Source organism: Cygnus olor, chromosome 7, assembly GCF_009769625.2.
Source record: "Cygnus olor isolate bCygOlo1 chromosome 7, bCygOlo1.pri.v2, whole genome shotgun sequence".
NCBI lineage: Eukaryota > Metazoa > Chordata > Aves > Anseriformes > Anatidae > Cygnus > Cygnus olor.
Genome location: NC_049175.1, coordinates 20,792,422 through 20,814,603, shown reverse-complemented (window position 1 = coordinate 20,814,603; position 22,182 = coordinate 20,792,422). Strand labels below are relative to the sequence as shown.

Below are 22,182 nucleotides of genomic sequence, written 5' to 3'. Positions count from 1 at the left end.
ACTAGTCAGAGAAGTTTTGTAACATATCTTCTAAGAACACACACCTAGGCTAAACAAAGCAAAAATACAACAGACTTTTGCTTTTACTTCCTGGAATTTAATTCCTTCAGACTCAAGAGACAAAAGAATTACTCAAACTGTGAATAACATGGAAAAAGCAAATCAAAACAAAAACAACCCCAAATCCAGGAGCTGCTTATGTCCATCTTCCAAAACTGAGTCTACTGCAGGTATGCTGACAACAATGAGTGATCTGAAGCAGTGGCAGAGCACTAAATCAAGAAATTATGCATTTATCATTATCAATGCATCACATTTTAACCAGAAACTTTTGGCGTACCCTTCAGTCTTGCGAGAAAGCCAATTCATTTCTCTGTATCAAGTCTGAAATAGACATAAGCAGGGCCATGGCCTCTCCCACTTACACACACCATCCTGCTTAGTGTCAGAAGTCCAACAGATACATGAACTGGCTGCTATTTATTTTTTTAAAGAAAAAGTTTTCTATAGATCTGAAGCTCTGTTTTTTTAAAGCCCAAACAGACCACTGTTGTCCAGAAAGGTAAACTAGATCACTACATTGTATGAGAAACACCTTAGGCACAAAAAACAAACTAACAAAACAAAAACAACAACCTCCTGCTTCTCCAAAAGGCTGTGAAGCAAACTCATTTAGAAATTCACAGCTTATCAGTGAACAGGCAGGACAAACTTATAGAAAGATAGCTGCAAAATTGTTTTCCTCTGACAGGATATTTTAAGTTGTCCCCTGGGCTCTGTTGCTGCTCAAGTATCTTAAGTCTGCGAAATGCAGCTGTCCTGCAAAGGAGGCTCTCAGGAACGTAGATCCATTAATTCTGCTGAATGAGAAAAAGCGGCATCTTAATTAGAAACCTTCTCCAAAATAACTCAATGAAAAAATGAACATCTTTATCAGTTATCCATATTGCTTAGCTAAAAAGCAGCTGCTGCCTCTCGCACCCAGCCCGCCTTAGGGTCCTGCGCCTCACACTGCAGTGCAACCAGGAGGAACAACACGAAAACAACCGCCACAATCAAGCCTTTGTCTGAAAAGGTGGTAGACAATCTTCTGGCCAGCGACCAGCAGAAGCAGTTGCTCTGTGATGTCAGTTATTTGCCTTTTAAGTGCTGAATTAACAAAGCCTGTTTGTTACCGATAAGGACGCGAAAACTTAGAAACGCAGTTCTCCGACAGCCACCCTCCGTGGGCGAAACGCTAAAAATAAACAGGGCTGCTGAAGCCGACGGAGGCGGTCCGGGGGCCGCGATCACCTGCCCATGCTGTCAGCCCACACCACGGCCACCCAGCACCGAGCCCCGGCGTTGCCCAGGCAGGCGGGGCGGCCCCCGGCCGGTACCTGCGGCGAAGTGCAGCGGGCTGGACTTCCTGCCCGCCGTGTCCCGGCTGTTGACGTTCTCGGGCCGCACCAGCCGCTTGACCCGCTCCACGTCCCCGTTCCTGCAGGCCTCGAACAGCTCCCGGGCCGGCTCCGTCGCCGCTCCGCAGCCCGGAGCTTCAGCCAAGGCGGCCGCGCCGCCCGCGCACCGCCGCCCCGCCATGCCGGGCCGGGCCCAGCAGCCCGCGGCTCCCCGCTCACAACCCGCGGCCCTCGGCGGCGGCCCTCGGCGCGGGGCGCGGGGCGGGGCGCGGGGCCCGGCGCATGGCGGTGGAGGGGTCCGGACGCAGCGGCAGCAGCAGCGGCAGCAGTAACAGCAGCAGTAGCAGTAGCGGCAGCACCGCCGCCCTCGGCCTCGCTGCAGCAGGAAGGGGCGGGCACCCGGCGCAGAGCGCACGCGCCTAGCCAGGGGCTGGGCATGCGCAGAGGGCGGCGCAGCGCTGCCGCGGGGCCTCGTGTGAGGGCTGGGGGAGGGCGCAGGCTCCGGTTCGGCCTCTGGGGTTGCCCCTTCTCTCTCAGAGCGGGTCAGGGTTGAGGGGGCTGCCGGTCTCCCGGCGGCGTCTTCTGCACAGAACTCCTCCTGCCTCCTTACTGGCTCTTGTCCCGTCCCTAGAGTCCATTATTGTGTAACGCCATTCCAAACTGGATTCCTGTTCATGCGAAACAGTTTTTCTCTACACTTCTGTCAAAGCTGGGGAGGAACTATGACAGAGAAAACATACCTCCCTCCCGAAAAAGTTTTTGTCTATAATTCTGTCAAAGTTGGGGAGGAACTATGACAAAACAAACCTCCCTTCTCCTTTTTAAGAGACGATTTGGGGCTCAAAAAGGCAAATGTAGAGTGAGTGATCTGTACCACAAGAGAATAAATATTCCCTTGCTGCTTACAGTAATCAAATGTAGATCAAGATGTGGTAATGAAGACCTTTTTTTTTCTCCGCAACAAAAACTGCATTCTCATACAAAGAACTTTATGGTGCCATCAAAGAAAATCCTTACATATTTATGTAGCAAAATACATTTCTCAAAAGGAAGCGCTTGAATAATTATAAACTGGAAATAATACAACATAAGTTAAAAGAGATTGGAATATTAGCTGACTTCACCAATTCATGGTTTTGGAGAAAAATGGAACATCTTTCTCCATCCCGTAAGGGTCACAAGCTAACTAGAAAGGGATTAACTTGGTAATATTTTAAATGTATTTTTCTACTCATGCTATAATATGTAAATAAAAACACTTTGGAAAAGGTAGTTGATGAAGGCCGTGAGTGCCCTGTTGCAGAGACAGAAAAGCACTGCATCATCTTTCCTCTTCAAAATGAGAGATTTCGGAGAGGTGGTGTCAGTGGGAATGCCATTTGACCCCAGGCACCTCCTGGTGTGGTGCAGGTGGGAAATGAGAGTTACTGTGTCCTCGCTGTGAGCCCCAGCTCTTCTGGTGAGGGCATGTGCCAAAGCATCTCAGAGAAGCCTGACGTATTTATTTATTACATCTGGCAAAAAAGCAGGCAGTCTATAAGCGGAAAAGAAATCACAAGACACTCCTAAGAAATGCTTCTCACTTTACCCATGTAAAGAGTGTCATCTCCGTGATGTTAGAAGTGTAGAAAAACAGGATCTGTAGAGAGAAAATATATTTTATTAGTCTTATTAGCGTAGTTGGAAAAAAAAAAAAAAAAGACAAGCTTTTGAATTCTTACCCCTTCTTCATGCCGATGGCAGAAATAGCAAATGCATTATCTTGAAATTGTCTGTTTCTGTTTCAAAGCAGAAGAAGGGGTTGTGTGTCTGCGGAAGTGTAAATGTCTGTGTCCATACAAACACTTCGTGCTGCCCAGGCCCTCTAAAGAAGAACTAGAACTTATTTTCACTAGTTCAATATGAACTCTAGCTATGTTTCTTTCTTTGGCAAAAGCTATTATGAAATGCTAATGGAGATAAATGAGAGTTCAAAGAAGACCTTGACTATAAAATATATGCTATTTTGGATCTAAAATAAAGAACTTCTTTCTACATTGTTAAGCTAGAAAATGCTATTTTTTCTAAATCACCTATAGCCTAACTTCCTTTCCCAGTATGGCTTCCTGACAACTGGAGTGTAAAACTATGGCAGGTCTCTGTGAATGGAAAATTATTTTAAAACATACTCCAAGAGCAGGATTCAATTAGCCTTGAGTTCAGTGAGTCAAAGACTTACCAACTTTCCGGATTGGCGGACGAATCCTGAATCCGTTGCCCTGACTTTTCAGATTCACATTACGTAAAATCTTTTATTTCTTTTATGAGATAATAATCTGTAAAATTCAGCGGTGTCTTTTGGTCTTCTGTTGGGCTTTTTCTAGAGAAAGCAGAGGCTGTGGCCCCACTGTTACCAGCACCACCCAAGAGGCTCGCCATTAGCACCTCACAGACCCGTGACTGCCATTTTGGGGCTGTAATTTGTGATGTACCAGTAGCTCTACCTCTGCCTCACATTTATTTCAGTGGCATGGCCTGCTCTAATAGAGACATTAGAGTATTTTTGCGAGTCCTTGAGCAATTTATTTAGAAGCATGCTTGGTTGGTCGCTAGAGGGCAAGAAAGAAAAGGGGAGGTTGGGTACACATGGCCTGGTTAGGCCTCCTTGTAGGCCCAGGGCTGGCCCGGCCCTCACCTCCCAGCCCTTGGCTCCGTGAGGACTTCTCAGCACTTCCTAACCGTTTCCTTAGTGGTTTGCCTTTCTTTAGGATGCAAAGTAAAATTAGTAGGACACTTCAAGTGGTCAGACATTTAACTTATTGCCAAAGAATTCCAAAATCTAGTCCTTTTGAAATATTTCTGGGTGAGACTTGGCAAAACAACCAAACCAAAAATTCAACAGTTATTAATGCTGTACATCAGGAAATTATAAAACATGCCTATAAAGAAATAAAGAAAATAGATAATTTTGAAGAGAAGTGGCCTGCTGTTTAGTTACTAAATTTTTAAAACTATGAACAGAGACTTTGTCAGTGCAAACTAGTTTTTAAAAATAGAGTGATCAACTTAATAATAAGAGCATACCACAAAATGAAAGCAGTACAGCTGTACAACAGTGGATATAGGCACAACCACTGCTTTAAAGGAACTTAACTTTCTCCTTCCCCTTCGCATCCTATCTATCAGGTATTTTGGCTACACATCTTAAACAAGCAGGAGCTAGTTCCTTTCCCCTGCCAGTCCATCTCTGTAGTTACTGGTTTTGTATGGGCCAGCTTCGTTTTACCAGCAGGTGGAGGTAAAGTGGAAAATATAAAATATTGTTCTGGAAAAAACAAAGAGGAAAAAAAACACAATAAAATGAAAGGAAACTTGGAGATACTGAGAATGAGCATCGCAGAGACGATCAAATACATAGCTAAGTGGTCCCTCCAGGAGATGGGGCTACAACTGCAGTGCTGACAAGCTGTAATGGTAGGCGATGTAGTCATTGAAATGTTGTATCTGTGTATGCAGCAACCATGAGAACTGTTCAGCGATGCGGTGACCAGCTGTGAAGATGACAGTTCACATGATACATTTAGGGAAGATTCTTGTTAGCGGTAGGGAGAGGCTTGTGTTCCTGACACCAAAAGCACAGAAAAGCATGTTGGAATTCATGGAAACTGGATTACTTAAAAATATATATATATATATATAAAAAGAAGAAAAAAAAAAAGCCTTTAATCCCGAATTGGATTCTTGTGACATCTTTAAAATTATTCCAGTTTTCCCATCAGAGGCTACTAGGCAGACACATACATGGAGGGCTTAAAGGGAGCTTTTGTTTGTTTTTCTGTAGTGCCTCAAACATGTCTGGGAAGACAGAGAGCTTTTATAAAAGCACAGACTCTGCACGTACAAAACCAAAGTACGTGAACTGCCAGCATGGGAACATGGCAGAGGCCTGGAGAATTGTTATGTGTTGTTAGGAAGAAAGCCACAAGCAGCAGTAGAGGAGTAGAGCCAAAGATAGGCATTGACTAGGGATGCTAGCAAAACATATCCATTTATATCTCTGAGGTATGATAATAAGAAAAAGCTAAAAGGAAATACAGGCAAACTAGAATGTCTATCCAACCATGCCATATTCAGCTTTTCTGAAGATAACCAAAAGCAAAAATAAAGTTGGATACCTAAGTATCTTTGCTTAGAGTTTGTCTAGAAATGACTGAGATGGGAAACAGTAATTCTCTTGGAAAATTCATTTTGGTGGGAGAAAAAATTCAGAGGAGCTAGAAGTAATGAGAGAATTTCCATGCATTTAAATTGCAGGTCAAGTGACATTATTTGAACAGAATTTCATATTTGTTTCCTGTCCCAACTGAAAAAAAAAAAAAAAAAAAGGCTTTGGGCACATTCAAACATTTTCACAATTTATCCTGGCATTTAACAGAAGTGCCCAGGTTCTCTATGCAATTAACAAGGCAGGCTGGATTCTAACTGATGGGCTCTTAATTGCCCTTTGAAGCACTTTACCTCTTTCCACTGATTGTATAAGAAGCTTATACCTTTAATTTGGATACCTAAATTTCTTGCCTATAGTATGTAATGTAAATACCATGCAGAGCATGCAGTGTGAAGAAAAGCAAAGAAGCAACTAAGTCTAATCATTCTTTAAAAAGTGGTAGTGTGCTGCTCCAACTACTTGCACGTAGATTGGCAAAATGTTATTTCAGGACAAATCTATGAGAAGCAATTTCTCAAGAATTCAAATGATGGCTTCTTGGAACAGCTAGTTCCGTAATCTTAAAAAAAAAAAAAAAAAGCTATTCTATTCTTGACTTAAGCTGAAGCAACACAGTTACTTGGTTCAAGAAGTAACTGTAGTTTCATCATGAAGTGATAATGATCAAATCCAATGAATTTCAACATTTTTAATGGAAGGTTTCTACTGAAAACTTGGCGTGGCACTGATTCAGAAGAGGAATTGTGATGAAAAGAAGGAATGTGGTTACAGTCATTAAAATCAGATATGAAAAAAAGACTGTGAAGTTTATATTATGCAGATTATAACTGAGTGACAGTAACTAGGAAGTAAGTTCAAAAGATTATGGGACTCAAACTCCAATGATCATAAATTGTCAGTAAAAAAAAAAAAAAAAAAAAGAAGCCATTTAAAAAAAAAAACAGGAGGACTATGTGAAGTGAACACAGTTAGTGTGCTAAGCATTGTTTATCATTGTTTATCATTGTTATGAGCTAAACCAGCATGTGACAACTAGAAGCTTCTCCTTTGGGATTATTTTTCCAACAACTTACTACTTACTGTAGCCAGTAATAATTTCTCAAGAAGGGTAAACAGATATTCTTGGAGGAAAAAGTTTTCTGATCCATTAAAACAATTCTTACATTCCTATATGCAAGGTTTAAAATCTGCATCACGACAGCTTGTGGTTGGGGTCTACTACAGGCCGCCAGATCATGGGGAGCCTGTGTATGAGGAATTCTTGCTTCAACTACAAGAAGTCTCGTGCTTGCATGCTCTCATCCTGATGGGGGACTTCAACTACCTGGATGTCTGCTGGGAAGGCTACACAGGAGGCTGTAAGCAATCCAGAAGATTCCTAGAGTGCGCTGAGGATAACTTTGGTCCAGGTACTAGACAAACCAACCGGAGGAGAAGCGTTACTTGAGCTGGTTCTCACCAACATGGAAGAGCTCATTAAAGAGGTCAAGATTGGAGGCAGTCTGGGCTGCAGTGACTATGCCTTGGTTGAGTTTGTGATCTCGAGGAATACAGGCCTGGCAAAGAGCAAAGTCAGGACCCTGAACTTCCGAAGAGCAAACTTCAAGCTATTTAAAGATGTAGTAGCTGAGATCCCCCAGAACACTGTCCTTAGGGACAAAGGAGCTGAGCAGAGCTGGAGACTCTTTAAGGATGTTTTCCTTAGAGTGTAAGAACTCTCCATCCCCCTGCGTAAAAAAGCAGGAAGGGAGGGCAGACAACTGGGATGGCCAAGCAAGAACCTGCTGGTCAAACTGAGGCACAAGAAGGAAATGCACAGGCAGTGGAAACAGGGACACATGGCCTGGGAAGAGTACAGGGATGTGGTCTGTATGTGCAGGTATGGAATAAGGAAAGCCAAGACATGGGTGGAACTGAGCTTGGTAAGGGATGCAAAGAACAACAGGAAGGGATTCTGTTCTTCCATTGCTCGGGAAAGGCCAAGGAGATTGTACCCCCTCTGGTGGATGAGAAGGGTGAACTGGTAACAACAGACATGGAGAAGGCTGAGGTACTCAACAACTTCTTTGCCTCAGTCTTCACTACCAGTCAGGCTTCCCAAGTCTTTCATTTCCTTGAACCTGTAGATGGACGCTGGGGGAGCAAAGTCCCACCCACTGCAAGTGAAGAGCAGGATCAAGATCACCTGATGAAACTAAACACGTACAAGTCTATGGGGCCTGATGACATGCATCCCAGGGTCCTGAAGGAATTGGCAGATGTAGTTGCCAAACCTCTCTCCATCATATTTGAAAAGTCCTGTCAGTCAGGTGAAGTCCCTGGTGACTGGAAAAAGGGAAACATCACTCCCCTTTTTAAAAAAGGGTAGAAAGGAGGACCCAGGGAACTACAGACTGCTGAGCCTCACCTCTGTGCCTGGCAAGATTATGGAAAAGATCCTCCTGGAAGCAATGTCAAGGCATATGCAAGACAAAGAGGTGATCCAAGACAGCCAGCATGGCTTCACCAAGGGTAAATCGTGCCTGACCAATGTGGTGGCCTTCTATGATGGAGTGACTGCATCAGTTGACAAAGGAAGACCGATCAATGTTATCTACCTGGACTTCTGCAAGGCCTTTGACATAGTCCCACATGACATCTTGGTCTCCAAATTGGAGAGATATGGATTTGATGGGTGGGCTATTCAGTGGATAAGGAATTGGCTTGAAGGTTGCACCCAGAGAGTGGTGATAAATGGATCTATGTCCAAATGGAGGCTGGTGATAAGTGGTGTGCCTCAGGGGTCTGTCCTCGGACTGTTACTGTTTATTATCTTCATCACCAACATAGACATGGAATCGAGTGCACTCTCAGCAATTTTGCAGATGACAGCAAGCTGAGTGGTGTGGTTGATAGGATAGAAGGAAGTGATGCCATCCAAAGGGACCTTGGCAGTCTTGAGAAGTGGGCCCACATGAACCTAATGAGGTTCATTTAGACAAGTCTAAATGCAGGGTGATGCACCTGGGCCAGGACAATCCCAGATATGAGTACAGACTAGGAGAAGAACTCATTGAGACCAGTCCTGCAGCGAAGGCCAGCTGCATCCTGGGCTGCATTAAAAGAAGAGTGGCCAACAGGTCGAGGGAGGTGATTGTCCCCCTCTAGTCATCCCTCATGAGGCCCCACTTGGAGCACTGCATCCAGGTCTGGGGCCCCCAGCACAAGAAGGATATGGAGCTGTTAGAGCTGGTCCAGAGGAGGGCCACAAATATGATCAGAGGGCTGGAGCACCTATGAAGACAGGCTGAGAGAGCTGGGGCTGTTCGGCCTACAGAAGAGAAGGCTCCAGGGTGACCTCATCACAGCCTTTCAACGCTTAAGGGGGTCTTATAAAAAGGATGGAGAAAGACTCTTTACTCGGATAGATAATGATAGGACAAGGGGGAATGGTTTTAAACTAAAAGAGGGGAGATTTATATTAGAGTTTAGAAGGATTTTTTTCACTCAGAGGGTGATGAAGCACTGGAACAGGTTGCCTAGAGAGGTTGTGGATGCCCCATCATGGAGGTGTTCAAGACCAGATTAGATGAGGCCCCGAGCAACCTGACCTAGTGGGTGGCATACTTGCCTATGGCAGGGGGGTTGGAACTAGATGATCTTTGAGGTCCCTTCCAACCCAGGCCATATGATTCTATAACCCAGTAAAGGTATTTGTGTTCCTACATGAATGCCGAGTGGGCAGTAACGCTGTATTTAAGGGACTAATCCTCACTGCCATTTCATGTGTTTGTCACATGAGTAAATTGAGGACAGAATCTATTTATCAGACCTCTCAGATCAAAGCAAAGTAATGCAACACAACAGATGGTTATAACTTCAATGTAGTTTACAATTGGTCCTAATGAAACCTAGGAACTTTTTGACCTGGATGGGTCAAATAATTCTATGCTTGAACTTTCTTAAAAGCAAACTAATTTACAGACTGAAATACAAGTCATAAATTTAGCTTCATTCTGAGACTCTGAAGCTTAGGTCTCTTATTTTTGTATGCCTAACCTGGTTAAGCATGTACAAGAGAAAAATCTTCCAACAGTTTCACTGATGGAATGCAAAGGGTTTGCTGGGTTTTACACTAGAGTATATTCCTACAAAGATTCAGTGAGTATTTAGCACAAGGAGGTTCACTGAAACATGATAGCAAACTAACTCCTTATCTATAGTAGGTTTCTTTGCTATTTTGTCTATATAGGCTGCAAGAAAATAATTATTCTAGGTTTGCATTCATTCATTGACAGAATATTAATGCTATGCTGAAAAAGTCTTCTATCAGTTACAAATGATGATACCTTATGAAAGTTCTAACTGTTCAAATGTTGTATTTTTTTTTCTTTTCATTTGGATTAAATTTTACATGCAGGTTCATGGAATTGTCATGTAGACAAGTGGAATACTCCTCTTTCAGCTGCCCACCAAAACCTAGCTATGAAACATCTTAAAAGTAAAATGTCTTGGGCAACTTGGGCCACACAAATGCTTAAATCAACTTTAAAATTGTTTTCCTCATTGAAGGAAGAGTTAATGTATATTGGTAGTCTTTGTTTATAGCCAATATTATACATTTGAAGGATGGGATAACATTAGCAAATTATGTATTGTTGCTTCCTGTCACGGTTAAGTAATGTAAACAAATGGCAACGTACTATTCATTTAGGTAGAGATACAACCTTTTTCTGGATTTTTTGATTTTCTTGATTCTAGCAAGAGAGGGAAAATTTTGACACCTTTATTCGAACAGTTTGTTCTAGGATTATTTTTTTGATTCATTTATTTCTGTAATTCCTCATAGCAACTGTGAAGTTTCTTTTGGATAGGTTATCTCAAAACCTTATGTATTGCCTTATCACAGTAATTTATATCTTTATTGATGCATGGAAAATCATTTTTCCATTCATTCTGGAAAACCATTGACTTTTTCTTGTACTGAACTCAATTGTTGAAATGTTACATTATGGCCACTCTCAACATCATGGTCACACAGTGAAATAACCCAGCCTAAAAATAGTAAATAGTAGTGCTTGTATTTCACCTGAGACTATGATTATTTTGCATGGTATGTACCCTCTGTGCACTTGGCCAGTACATCCAGTGCCTAACACCTGATAAATTCCTCTTTAAATGACAACGCTTTTCAGTGTAATCCTAAATGTAATCCTTTTCAATGTAATTCTAAATCCTAAATTGTTTTAGATAGTCAGGAAATATATTTCAAAGTTATCCATTTTGGATTTTAGAGGTGACTGAATATGTTTCTACAAAAATACAAAATAAGCCCTTTTTATTTTACAGAGCTACTTAAATGTCAACCATTGCTGGTAAGATTAAGTTACACAGAATGTCAGTTCAACAGCAAGGTAACTTGGGGATAAAACTAAATATATCTCAGGTTCCATCAGTCTGGAGTCCCTCCAGGAGAGCGAATAGTCTTCCTTCTCCCTTTCCTTCTCAGTTCTTTGCTTCATCTGGCCAGGATCTTTGGTCTTCAACATGAGGTCTCAAGGTACTGGCTGAAGGAGTCTTCTACCTCACTATTCCGTACTTGCCCAGTACTTTACCTTCTAGGTCTACCTCATCACCCAAACAATTTCAAAACAGGAAAAGGAACAGCTGACTGAGAAAGCATATTGATTGTGGAGATCATGACTAATAAGATCTTAAAACCTTAAAGACATCTGAAATGCTATCAATGCACACAAAATAAATGCTCTATAGGCACATAATAGTGAAATATTTTTCTCATGGTAGATTTTCCTATCTAAATCTCAATAATCTCAACAATGATCTTTTCGTTGTTGCCTGGATAGACGATGCAGCAAAGCTTTCTTGACACTGTCCACGTATGGAAACTCTTCAGTGTGGATCAGAATAGGCCCTGCAGTACATGCAAGGACATAAGACCTAGCCATTTTTGTGGCCCTCTTAGCTTGTAAACAACAATCCTATGCAGCAGATAAGCACGTGACAGAAGTTGGCATTGTTTGCATTTGTTCTCAGCCACATCCCATTATATTCATTGAAAAAAAATATATGGAAAACATGCTGGTTTCTAGGGATCTTTAACTGCAGACTAAACATTTTTATAGCTTGTTGTAGTTTGACACAACTAGCAAAGCCCCTAGTATCAGTTGTGTACTCAAAGTGGTGCAAAGCTCTGGAAATTATAGCAGCATACACGGAAGGGTACACAAATGCTTTGTGACTTTCTTTTCTGCTCAGGCATTTTTGACTATAAATTAGATCCAATAATTCTATTAGGATTATGTGCTTACCATTCTAGAGCTAGATTAAGTGATCTGAAAGATGACTGGTTGCTTTATCAAATGTTTGAGTGACCATAGTGCAGACTTTTCTTATCAGGACAACTGATACATGCTGGGCCTCACGCTATCATTTTCTCCAAGAGAGAGTGATCACAGTAAGAAATCATCAGAAAGTTTTAGGAACCCTCCAATATAGCCAAAATAGTTTATATAAAAATAAGCTTGGAACTGAATAAAATCATTCTTTTCTAAGCTATTCTTATTTGGTAGTTACTCAGGTAACACAGAAGGGGCAACTGGTCTCAGAAAAAAAAAGTTAAGTTCACCTTACAGAGGGTAGGAAGTAATTATACAAGTGTTCATGCCACTTGCATTGCTGAGGAAAGCTATGGGAAACCATACTAGCTAAACCTAAATTAAGCACGAAGGGCTGCCCTGGGGCCACTCTCTTGTCAGTACGATGCAAACTTGCAAGCCCAGGCTAAGGGGTGGCGCGAGCTGGTCACTCACAGCACTGAGGCCCCAGCACCTGAGGTCACCAAGGCTGCGGCCTGCAAGCAGCTTGTGAGGGAGCCTGGCACTGCTGTGCCAGCTCTTTCAAAACAGCATATAGACAGCTATTTTGTCTTTTTTGTTATGTAGAGGTAATTCACCTCTAGAGGTATCAATACCGTATATACGGTAGAAGAGTTAATTCATGAATGAAAGAGGAGTTCAGTAAAAGCAGGCCTGCTACAGGCCTGAATGCTACAGCCACCCAAGCAGTTGCGGCCTAGTTGTGGCCTCACTCACTATTATTGTTTGAGCATGAGAAATGCTCACGCTCCAAACTATGCTCCAACACAGGCCAAGCTCATCGTGTTATTCAAGCTAGAGATCTGTTTGTATGCATAGAAGTCAGCTTGGGACACCACTGAAACTCAACCTGTAGGACAGAGAAGCCTAAAGAACCAGATATATCCTTTAGTTACTGAACCACTTCAAAAATATGTTTCTTCTTTACAGAAAACCAAGGAATCCAAGATTGTGTTTGTATTTTGAAATTGCCTGGTTACTGACTTTTTTAATGTCTAAGTTAAACTTTGTCCAAGTACTTTAGAGGGAGGATTTATTGCCAGTTAATTTTTTTTATTTTTTTTTGGCTAAGTGCCAGTGTCCTCTTTTAAACTCATGTTTCTGCTCCAGCTGATCCCAACACAAATGCGAAGGCTTAGGTGACTTCATACTCCCCAGACAGAGCTTCCAAACTTGCATTGTGTAAAAGCTTGATATAGCACCTCTGTGCCTATATTGGGAGGAGTTATGTAAAGCATCTAGACATGTGGTGTGGTTATTGTAAGTACTGGGAAATTCAGCTGCTTTTTTTTACTACTGATGCCAGGCACTCTGATACATCTTGGAACACGGTCTGTGCCATTTGGAAACCCTGCCTCCTGCCCACTGTTCAGAGAAAAAGAAGTTGTGCGAAGAGAAACTAGCACAGACACGATGTGCATTGTGTCAACAAATTTCAAAACAGAAATTTAAAATCAGTGAAAGACCTTGATTTTTCAGGCTAAAATGGTGCTCGTTTTGATAACATCCGCCCTAGAAATATGGTTAAGAAAATATTTGGTAATACTGTGCGCAGAATTATTTCGTATCTTAATGTTTTGCTAAGCACTGGAACACTTAAGTTAGTGGTTGAAAAAATTAGTATAAATGTTAACTGCATTCACCCTGTCTTGAAAAACAAAAATCAGTGAATATTTATAAAAAAAAAAAAAAAAAGCAACACACAACATTTCAAGAGGCAGGGGGGAATATTTTAACAGGCGTGACAATTATCTGCACTTTGTGGCTGCTTAATAAGAAAATCTGTGTTGATTCTCTTATAGGAAAAACTATGTTTGTAAAAAGAAAAACAACAACAACAAAAAACTATGTTTGTAAAAAGACAATAATACCTCTTCCTGGTCTTGATCACAGTGAAGGGAAAGACTTTCCATAATTTCTTAACTGGTATTCATATCACATCTTGCCTTTCAATTCAGGGATCTCTGAACAGTTTACTAACTAGCAATTTTTCCATCATCTATTTAAACTGCCAAGTGATTACAAGGAAAAATAAGAGAGATGGGGAACTGGTTTTTATGTTTGCAGCTTAGGTTAGGCAGGTTGTGCTGTGTCTGGGGCCCCACAATTCAGACAGACTTGAAATTGGTATTGACACTGGAGGCTAAATTCACAATGAACTCAAAGCAAGACTACAGTGACCTGCAGGGACTCATACCTGGCATTATTTGTATGTTCTTTTCCTTTATTATTTGTGTTTTACTACATTTCACTCATTTATCTATAGGAAAATAATGCCCTCCCATTTTAAAGTTGTTTCTGAGTTTGATTTAGACCCTTCACTTTAAAAGATATGTTCACAATCGTGCATTCGAGCTGCTGAATTGGAGCTTACTCACAGCAGACCCATTGACATGCAAACCTTGATTTTGCACGTGACATGTTAGCATATGGTGAGTCTAATAGCACAGTTACAGTCAGGCACTGCTTAGGAGCTGACAGGCTGATAACTTTTTAAGCTGCCTCTCAGCTGCAACCAAGAACCTGACCACTTTTAGTTTTTTTCAGGGCAAAGAAGTTCATCCGAACTCCTGCTGTGGTCGTAGCAAACCTCTTTGACGTGACCTAAAATAATTTAGGAAGAATCACTGATCAGTTCTTGGCTCTCTGTTAGCTACAGGTGAGAAGAAGTAAGGATGAATCTGAACCCTTCCCCTCACATCGACAGATCAGGGATGGCAGGCTGCATCCCCTGTTGTACTGAGTTGCTCCTCCACTGAGGAGCATTTGTTGTGCTGGCATACACAGCAGCTAGACGTGCTGGGGGACTGGCAGAACTGCTCTAACTGCAGGGACAAAAAAAAAGAGCAGTAGAAGAAGGAATGGGATGGCAGGAAAATGTTACTCTTAAAATATCACGCACCATTTTAACTCTCACCTTTTCCCAACATTTGTGTTACATCGCTTCAGGCACAAGGTGAAGCCAATGGAGTGAAGGAAGGGGAGTAGCTAACATCACCTCTGAATTAGGATCCTTGTGCTTAGCACTGCTCAAGGACAATTACATTTTTTAAAAACAACTCGAAGGAATTTATGCCAGAGTAGTGATGTTTGGGTGAAACCAAGTGTGACTACAAAACACTGAACTGTAGTGAAAACAGTTTCTGAAGATGTAAAATTTTCCTCCATATTTAGACAACATATCTAAATAAAAAAGATCTTTGTGTAGTTCTTTCTTGGCACGTGTTGCATTTGAATTACGAAATATGTGATGGGAGAAAATGACCAATGTGAACCGGTGGTGCCCTCTTCCAGTTCCTTTCTGAGGAAAGTGGAGGACACCATAGTGAGGTGCCACATCAGCAGCCGTTCTGGGACACTGCTCAGAGACAGAATGCAGCCTCTGAGATATGGAGTCTCTGACTCCATCTCTGGCATGCCTTTTTTTCATCAACATTTCCTCCTGCTCTTTGCCTCTACTCCAAGTTAGAACCAATTTAATAGATAATTCTAGACATTCCTATTCAAAAGCGCCCCATTTTTCAGATTAAAAAAGCAAAGGAAGCATTTTCTCAGAATGTACGCTTACATCTCTCTTACCCACTCTAAATTCTTACATACAATTTTGGCATCATTCATTCTACCACCTGCCATCCGAGCCGGGCTACCAAAGACAAATTTAAGGTGGATGAGTAGTCAATTACCTGCAAGAATGAAGTTTCAATGCATAATTGAGCTCATCTGCTCATAAAACTTAAAAAGGAAGAAAACGAGTTTTAGGTATGATGCTATGTATCAGCAATGGAGTTACAATACGTTTCGGTAGTCTCACCATGCTAAAGGTATGCTGACTCAACAGTTAAAATATTGTACAACATAGCAGTGGCTCAAAGAATTCTACAGGAGTTTGGCTGTACGTTGTTGGTGTGTTTGCAGTAGTGTATCCCTAAGTCTCTTTTCCTTCTTCCTGTTAGAAAATCTTCCTCTAGTTCCACGTTTCAGAACCTTGACTGCCATGGCGCTTCTGATAAGGCATGAAAACATTGTAATTCAGCTGTGAAACTTACCACCAATATCAATCCATAGGCAATGTAGATGCTCACTTGGTCTAAGGAACCACTTTTTCTTTCACAAACAATACAGACATGATGAAATAAATACTAGGCGACAGTTCTTCAAACTATCATAGGCTTTTTTTTTTTTTTTTTTTTTTTTTTTTTAAAAAAAAGGTGTTTCTTTTCAGCATTGCAACAGACTGGTGTTGTTTAACACCATTCAAGTCAATTGAGTTACACTGGCACAGAAGAACTGTGATGCACTGGGGAACAGAAACCAATGTATTCAAAGGAACCTTGTGCTTCATTAAATTTGTGCAAACTATTGGGGCTACGGGGATGATGCACAGTGAGAGAAGATTTGTCTCAAAATTCAGAGTACTTCCCACTGAATGGATTTCTAAGTATCTTCTTGCCTCATCCAAAAAAAAAAAAAAAAGGGTAGAAAAAGGTATTAGGAGTTTGCAGGGGAATTTTTCACCCTTCTTCCCTTCTTACTACTTGTGTTGTAAGGGTTACACACTGACTATGGTAACATTGGTTGTTCAGGGAAAAAGATGTTAAGAATTATAATAATTACTCTGTCTTTCAAATTCAGATGGATAGAGAAAGGAAATGATCCTAAGAACTGAGGACGCTGAGGACCCAAGAAAGCAATAGGAGTTATCTCTGTTGACTTAGCTGAGAACCTATCAAAGAAATGTCAGAGAATCCTGGCAGGGACTTTTGATATTAATAAGTAACAAGTTAATCATCACTTCACAGTGGTTTGATGTGCTTACACTGGAGTATGTTTCAAGTTTTTCAGAAAATTTGTAATTTCATTAGGCTTAGCAGTTTTTAATCAGCATTGTATCCAACTCTAATAGTTTTATACCTTTTAAATACTGTAGAGATTAATACCTTATTTTTATAAAAATGGTAGAAAGAAGGTTGTGCTGTACAACAAACTAATGCAAAAAGTTTGAGTTCAGGAGGTTCCCTGCGTTACACAGAAAAATATTTACCTACAAAAGGAATTGGTCTGCCTTCATTTTTGTATATGGCTATAATAATAACATTAACAATAATAATATAATAAATGGCACAAGCAAGAGTCTGGAATGTGGTTTACAAAACTATAATATGCTATAGATCATATTATGTATTTTTAAAGTTCTACATGCCATTTGAAAAGAAAAGTGCAAAACTAATCTATATAACCTGTAAAACATATAACAAAGGAGACTAGAAGTAAGGCAGACTAGAAAAGACACTACGTAACAATGAGTCTAAAGATGATGTAGACCTTTTGATTTAGAACGAGATCAGTAACAGAAGGCACAGGCACACCCCTGTGCACAACACTTTTTAAAGAGATTTCTCAACAGTCAAGAATATGTTTAGACTTGAGAAATTTTAGGACGTAGCATATGAATCAGCATCTTGGTTTCTGGATGAACAGATAATGAATCATCACTTCTCTTCCTCTATCTGTACCTATGATACGTTGCATAAAAAGGGCCAGGCATACTATTTTACTTTCTGGTATATCTGCAGGGCATTCATAACCTGATTTTGGAGCTAATGGCCCTGATAAGGTGTCTTTTCTAAAACAAAGACATTCCATTGACCAACACCCCATCCTGCTTTCACCATTGCTGTGTTATGACTAGCAGAGAAGTTTCTCCTTAAACACCTTCTTCATGGGATAGTCAAATACAGACAGTATGAATTATGAATATGGCTATGGAGAAAACAAATGTGTAGTGCATGCTGGTAGTAATAAAATTGATACATCCATGCTACCCTTCTTACAGAGAGCTATAATTTATTTTCTCTTATGCTTACTATCTTTATGACTACCATGAGAAAGAAGCTACAAATGGAGTGACTTTCCCTTTCCCTTGGGGGACAGAGTTTAAAAAAAGTTAGCATTCTGGAGTGGATGGAAACAGGTTTATTGAGCTTTATTTTTTAATATTTTACTTCCTTCCACTCCCTTCCTTGCTCCCAAAGGACAGATTCACAACTTCCTCTCCCATAACAGCCAGTTTATGTGGCTAGACACTTGCTGGCTGAGGGATAGCCTGTTCTTGCTCTACCCATAGAATGCAAAATGCCTCTTCTGAAATTGGTCTCTCTCAGCCTCTCTGTTAGAGCTATGCCACTTTGCATATACAAATATACTGAAGAGAAATACACTTATGTAGGAATATGTAAAAAAGATCAGAAACTTTAGGATGGGTTTTCTATAACCCAGGAGAATGACATGATTGCCATGCCATGCCCATACCAACTATTATTGTGTGTCCTCTCTCGCTCTCGGGGAAGGATTCCCTGGTAGAAGCAGTCTGATGAATACTTTTTCTTCTGAACAGTCTGATTTTGTAATGAAGAAAAATTTCTAACTACCTCGAGTTGAGAGTTTTTTTTTCTTTTCCTGTTTACTAACACGTGAATAAAAACAGAATTCCTTTTCAACTTCAAATACCCAGTGCTTTCTCCTTCAGAGGAAAGCACCCAAATAGTTTCTTATACCCTAAAGTAGAACTAGCAAATGTATGTCAGCATCACTGAGGTGAGCTCTCTGCTTTTGCAGTAGAGTGCAAGCTGGATGAACTTAATGCATGGTGTTTTGCTCAATGAGCAAAGTCCATCCAGTTGCCTGGTTAGCACAAGGTAGCTAAAAGAAATAACCAGGAAGGATGTGTGTGGGTTAATTAGTATTTGAGCAACCTTAAGTGGTCTGAAGCAAATTTTTGTTCATGTGGTATAGGAGCAGTGTGGTTCAGAAAGGGCTTCAGATAGGAAAACTCAAAGGTTGCCAGAATGCTTAAATGAGGTGAGTTAAAGTAGTAATGAAAATCTTAGTGGCTTTTGCTAAGCTAACAGGCTTTGGGTAAAAGTTTATGGGAGAGAAAGTGGAAATGTGGTGAACCAGTTCAATAAAGACTTGGAGCCAGAAGGGATGAGAAGGTGAAATGTAAATTGAAAGCATGAGAGGGAACAAAACCAAAGGGAATTAGGAGAAGGGATATGAAGATGGAAGCAGCAACACAAAGGGAAATAAAGTTGAAAAGGATCTTAAAATGTAGTGTCAGATAAAAAACCTCCAAAGAAGTTTGGCGTTGGCCTATCCATGATTGCTGCAGCAAGCAAAGTAAATGGCTTGTATATCATCATTTGGAAGGACTGAACAAAAGTTTTATAGATATGTGTGAACGGGTGTCATTTGGAAATGGTGGCAGATGTTAAAAGTCTAAGAGAAGTTTAGAAAAAGGTCTACATTAAAGGCCTGAGAGAACAATTACAAGTCTGTTTCCATTCCATCTTCCATTCTTTCCATAGATGACTGAAATCATATATGAGAGAATGATTTTCAAAAAGTCCCCCAAATCACAAATAAAATGTAACTTATTGTATGCCAAAATACAGATAACTGCTATTTTCTAAACAAACCAAAGAGCACTGAAGCAATTGCACAAATATCTATGTACCAACCTGTACAGAGTCTTTGCCACAGCAAACAAAAAAGTTCTGCTAGTGTTCTCCTGAGAGAACACCATGAGTCTTGTTTGAAATACTGAAATGAAGGCTAAGGGAAGTGATTATTCCCCTCCATTGGGTACTTCTGAGGTTGCATCTGGAGTACTGTGTCTAGTTTTGAGTCCCTCGGTAAATTAGTCCCTCATGGACTAATGGGGGTGAAACCAGTGGAGGGTCACCAAGAGGGTTAGGGGACTGGAACATGCTGCACCAGGGGAGGCTGAGGGAGCCAAGTTTCCTTAGCTTGCAGAAGAAAAGGCTGAGTAACAGCAGATCAGAGTGCAGCCTTCCAGTACTGAAAGAGGGATGGTAAAGAAGATGGAGCCAGACCTTTCCCCAAGGTATGCAGCGAAAGGAAAAGAGGCAACAGTCAGGTGTCGCAGTAAAGGAATTCCAGTTATAAATGGAAAAATATTACAAGAGTGGTTAAGCATTTGCAGAGGTTGTCTAGAAAAGCTGTGGACTCTCCATCCTTGGAGGACAGCTGGACGAGCAACCGGAGCTCAGCTAGACAAGCAACCTGAGCAGCCAGATCTCACTTCGAAGCTAGTCCTGTTTTGAGGAGGAGAGTGGAACAGATGACCTCCGGAGATTCCTTCCAGCCCCAGTTATCCTATGACTGTAATTCTCCAGAGAAATATGCAAGATTTTTCTCACTGATTAAAGACATATTAAAGATTGCAAAACTTTCTGTAAGCATTATTGCGTATGTGGAGCAAGCACATTTTGACAGTAAGCTCTCTGTGTTCCAAGAAGCAGCATCCAAGAATAACCCAAGGAAACCAATTTATTGCAAATATGTTATTTAGGCTGCAGATCTTTCTACACTCAGAGGTCCTAACTACTTCCCCTCCTGTTGCAGGATGAAACAAGACTGATGCTGTTACAGCCCTTGGATTTGAGAGGCTTCATTCTTTCCATCAAATCTAAAAATGAAATTAATCTCTACATGAAATCTGACCCTTGTGAAACTGAGGAAATATGTATATATAAATACACACACAAACATGTATGTTATGCATCCTAAAAAAAATGATAGAATAACTAGGTCAGATCCTAGGAAACTCCTATTTTAAGGCTGGAGCGATTAGATGTCTCACTAAAACTGAAAGAGAGAAAGGGTTCATTTATCCCTTAGACCTATGCTATAGGGGAGCTTTTTCCCCCAACTGAGCAAATCCAAGAAAAACTCAACACAGAATGTCACTGTATTAATTTTCAAGCACTGTTCTTTCCTTGTGATACAGCAGACAAAAAGTACCTTGTAAGAGAACCTAAAATACAGAAACGGATCGTGTCTCTTTGGTGGCTGAATAAAAAAGGAGCATTATTCAAAGGTTTCTAAACACTCTTCATGAACATGTTGCAGATGTCAGCTGGGCTGCCATCATATACAGCAATGCTTATTCAGGATGAAGGTTTTCATAAGCATGCAACATAAGGCTTATGAGAATGGTAATCATATTGAAAAAACATATGGTTCCTGCAGGGCTGCAAGGAATTTTTCATACTTGGGTAAAAGAGATCACCTTTTTGCTTGAAAGACTGCAAAGAGCAAAATTTGTCCCACATAACTGACAGAAGTGTCTATACAGCCAACATTTGTTTGGTCACACAGAATCACAAACAAACTAAATTATTCAAAGCAGAACTTCACTTACTGTTATTTTGGAAAAGACTAAAGATCAACAGAGGTATTTCCTCCACTTGGCCCAGTAGGAAAAGAATAAACACTGATTACTTATACTCAGAAAAATGATTTATATTTATGAAATGTTTGGCCACAGAATCTCAAGGTTCAACCTTTTTGGATGTGTGGTTACAAATAAAAAGAAAAGAAAAGTTGTTTCCAAAAATACTGAAATACTGCATTTCTTTCAAACATCTAGGACAGACTTTACATTCTCAAAAGCTGGTCTGTATTCATAAGGCAGATTTTTAAAAAAAATTATTTATGAACATCCATAAAACATGTGTTTTGTTTTTTGTACTCTTGTCAATCCTTCAGTGGAAGTTTAGATTATTCCAAGAATAAATATGTACAGTCATGTTCTTCTTTCAATTTTCCTTTCCCTTTTTACTCTAAGTACCAGCAATTTATAACTAACATGGTATTGCCTTTATTTAATTTCTTGCTTACCACATGCAACCGAAGCAATTACACTTTCAACAGACAGCATTTTGTATAAAAGCTTTTTAAGGGAGTCTTCCTTGAAATATTCTGAATTTAATATAATCACATTACACAAAACTTTTAAGCAGCCTATGATATATTGTCTTGCTTTTCTATGTCAGTTGTTTCAGAAAACAATGCACTTGACTTGAACTACACATTTCCAAATAAATGGCACATCTACCATCAACTAATATGTCATTAATCAGTCTTAAAACGATTAAACATTTTAAATCAATGTCTAGCTTCCATTTCAGTTCAAAGCCTCCAGTTTTTAGGAATTTAAATACAACCTTACAAGGTTCTGAGACCCTATACTGGCAAGAACTATTGCTATTGACCTAAAAAGAACCAATCCCAAAGCCCCTGCCAATGCTTGAAGATTTAGGCCTACATCATACCCCAGTGAGAATGATTATTCATATAGTTGCTGTAGGAAAATGTAAAATTCATCCATCTTTGTATA

General features: G+C 40.5%; 1 protein-coding gene across 2 annotated transcripts in view; it reads right to left on the bottom strand.

Annotated features, from left to right (window-relative positions):
• Positions 1 to 22,182, bottom strand: part of TNKS2 (tankyrase 2) — an 80,364-nt gene that overhangs the window by 28,067 nt on the left and 30,115 nt on the right. Inside the window, exon 5 of one of the 2 annotated variants that reach the window (XM_040563168.1) lies at positions 2,989 to 3,039. In XM_040563168.1, coding sequence (XP_040419102.1) covers positions 2,989 to 2,992 — 4 coding nt within the window. In that variant the 5' untranslated portion in view covers positions 2,993 to 3,039. Of the gene's footprint in view, positions 1 to 1,379; positions 1,810 to 2,988; positions 3,040 to 22,182 lie in introns of those variants that run through there. The other variant, XM_040563167.1, reaches the window with a different exon arrangement.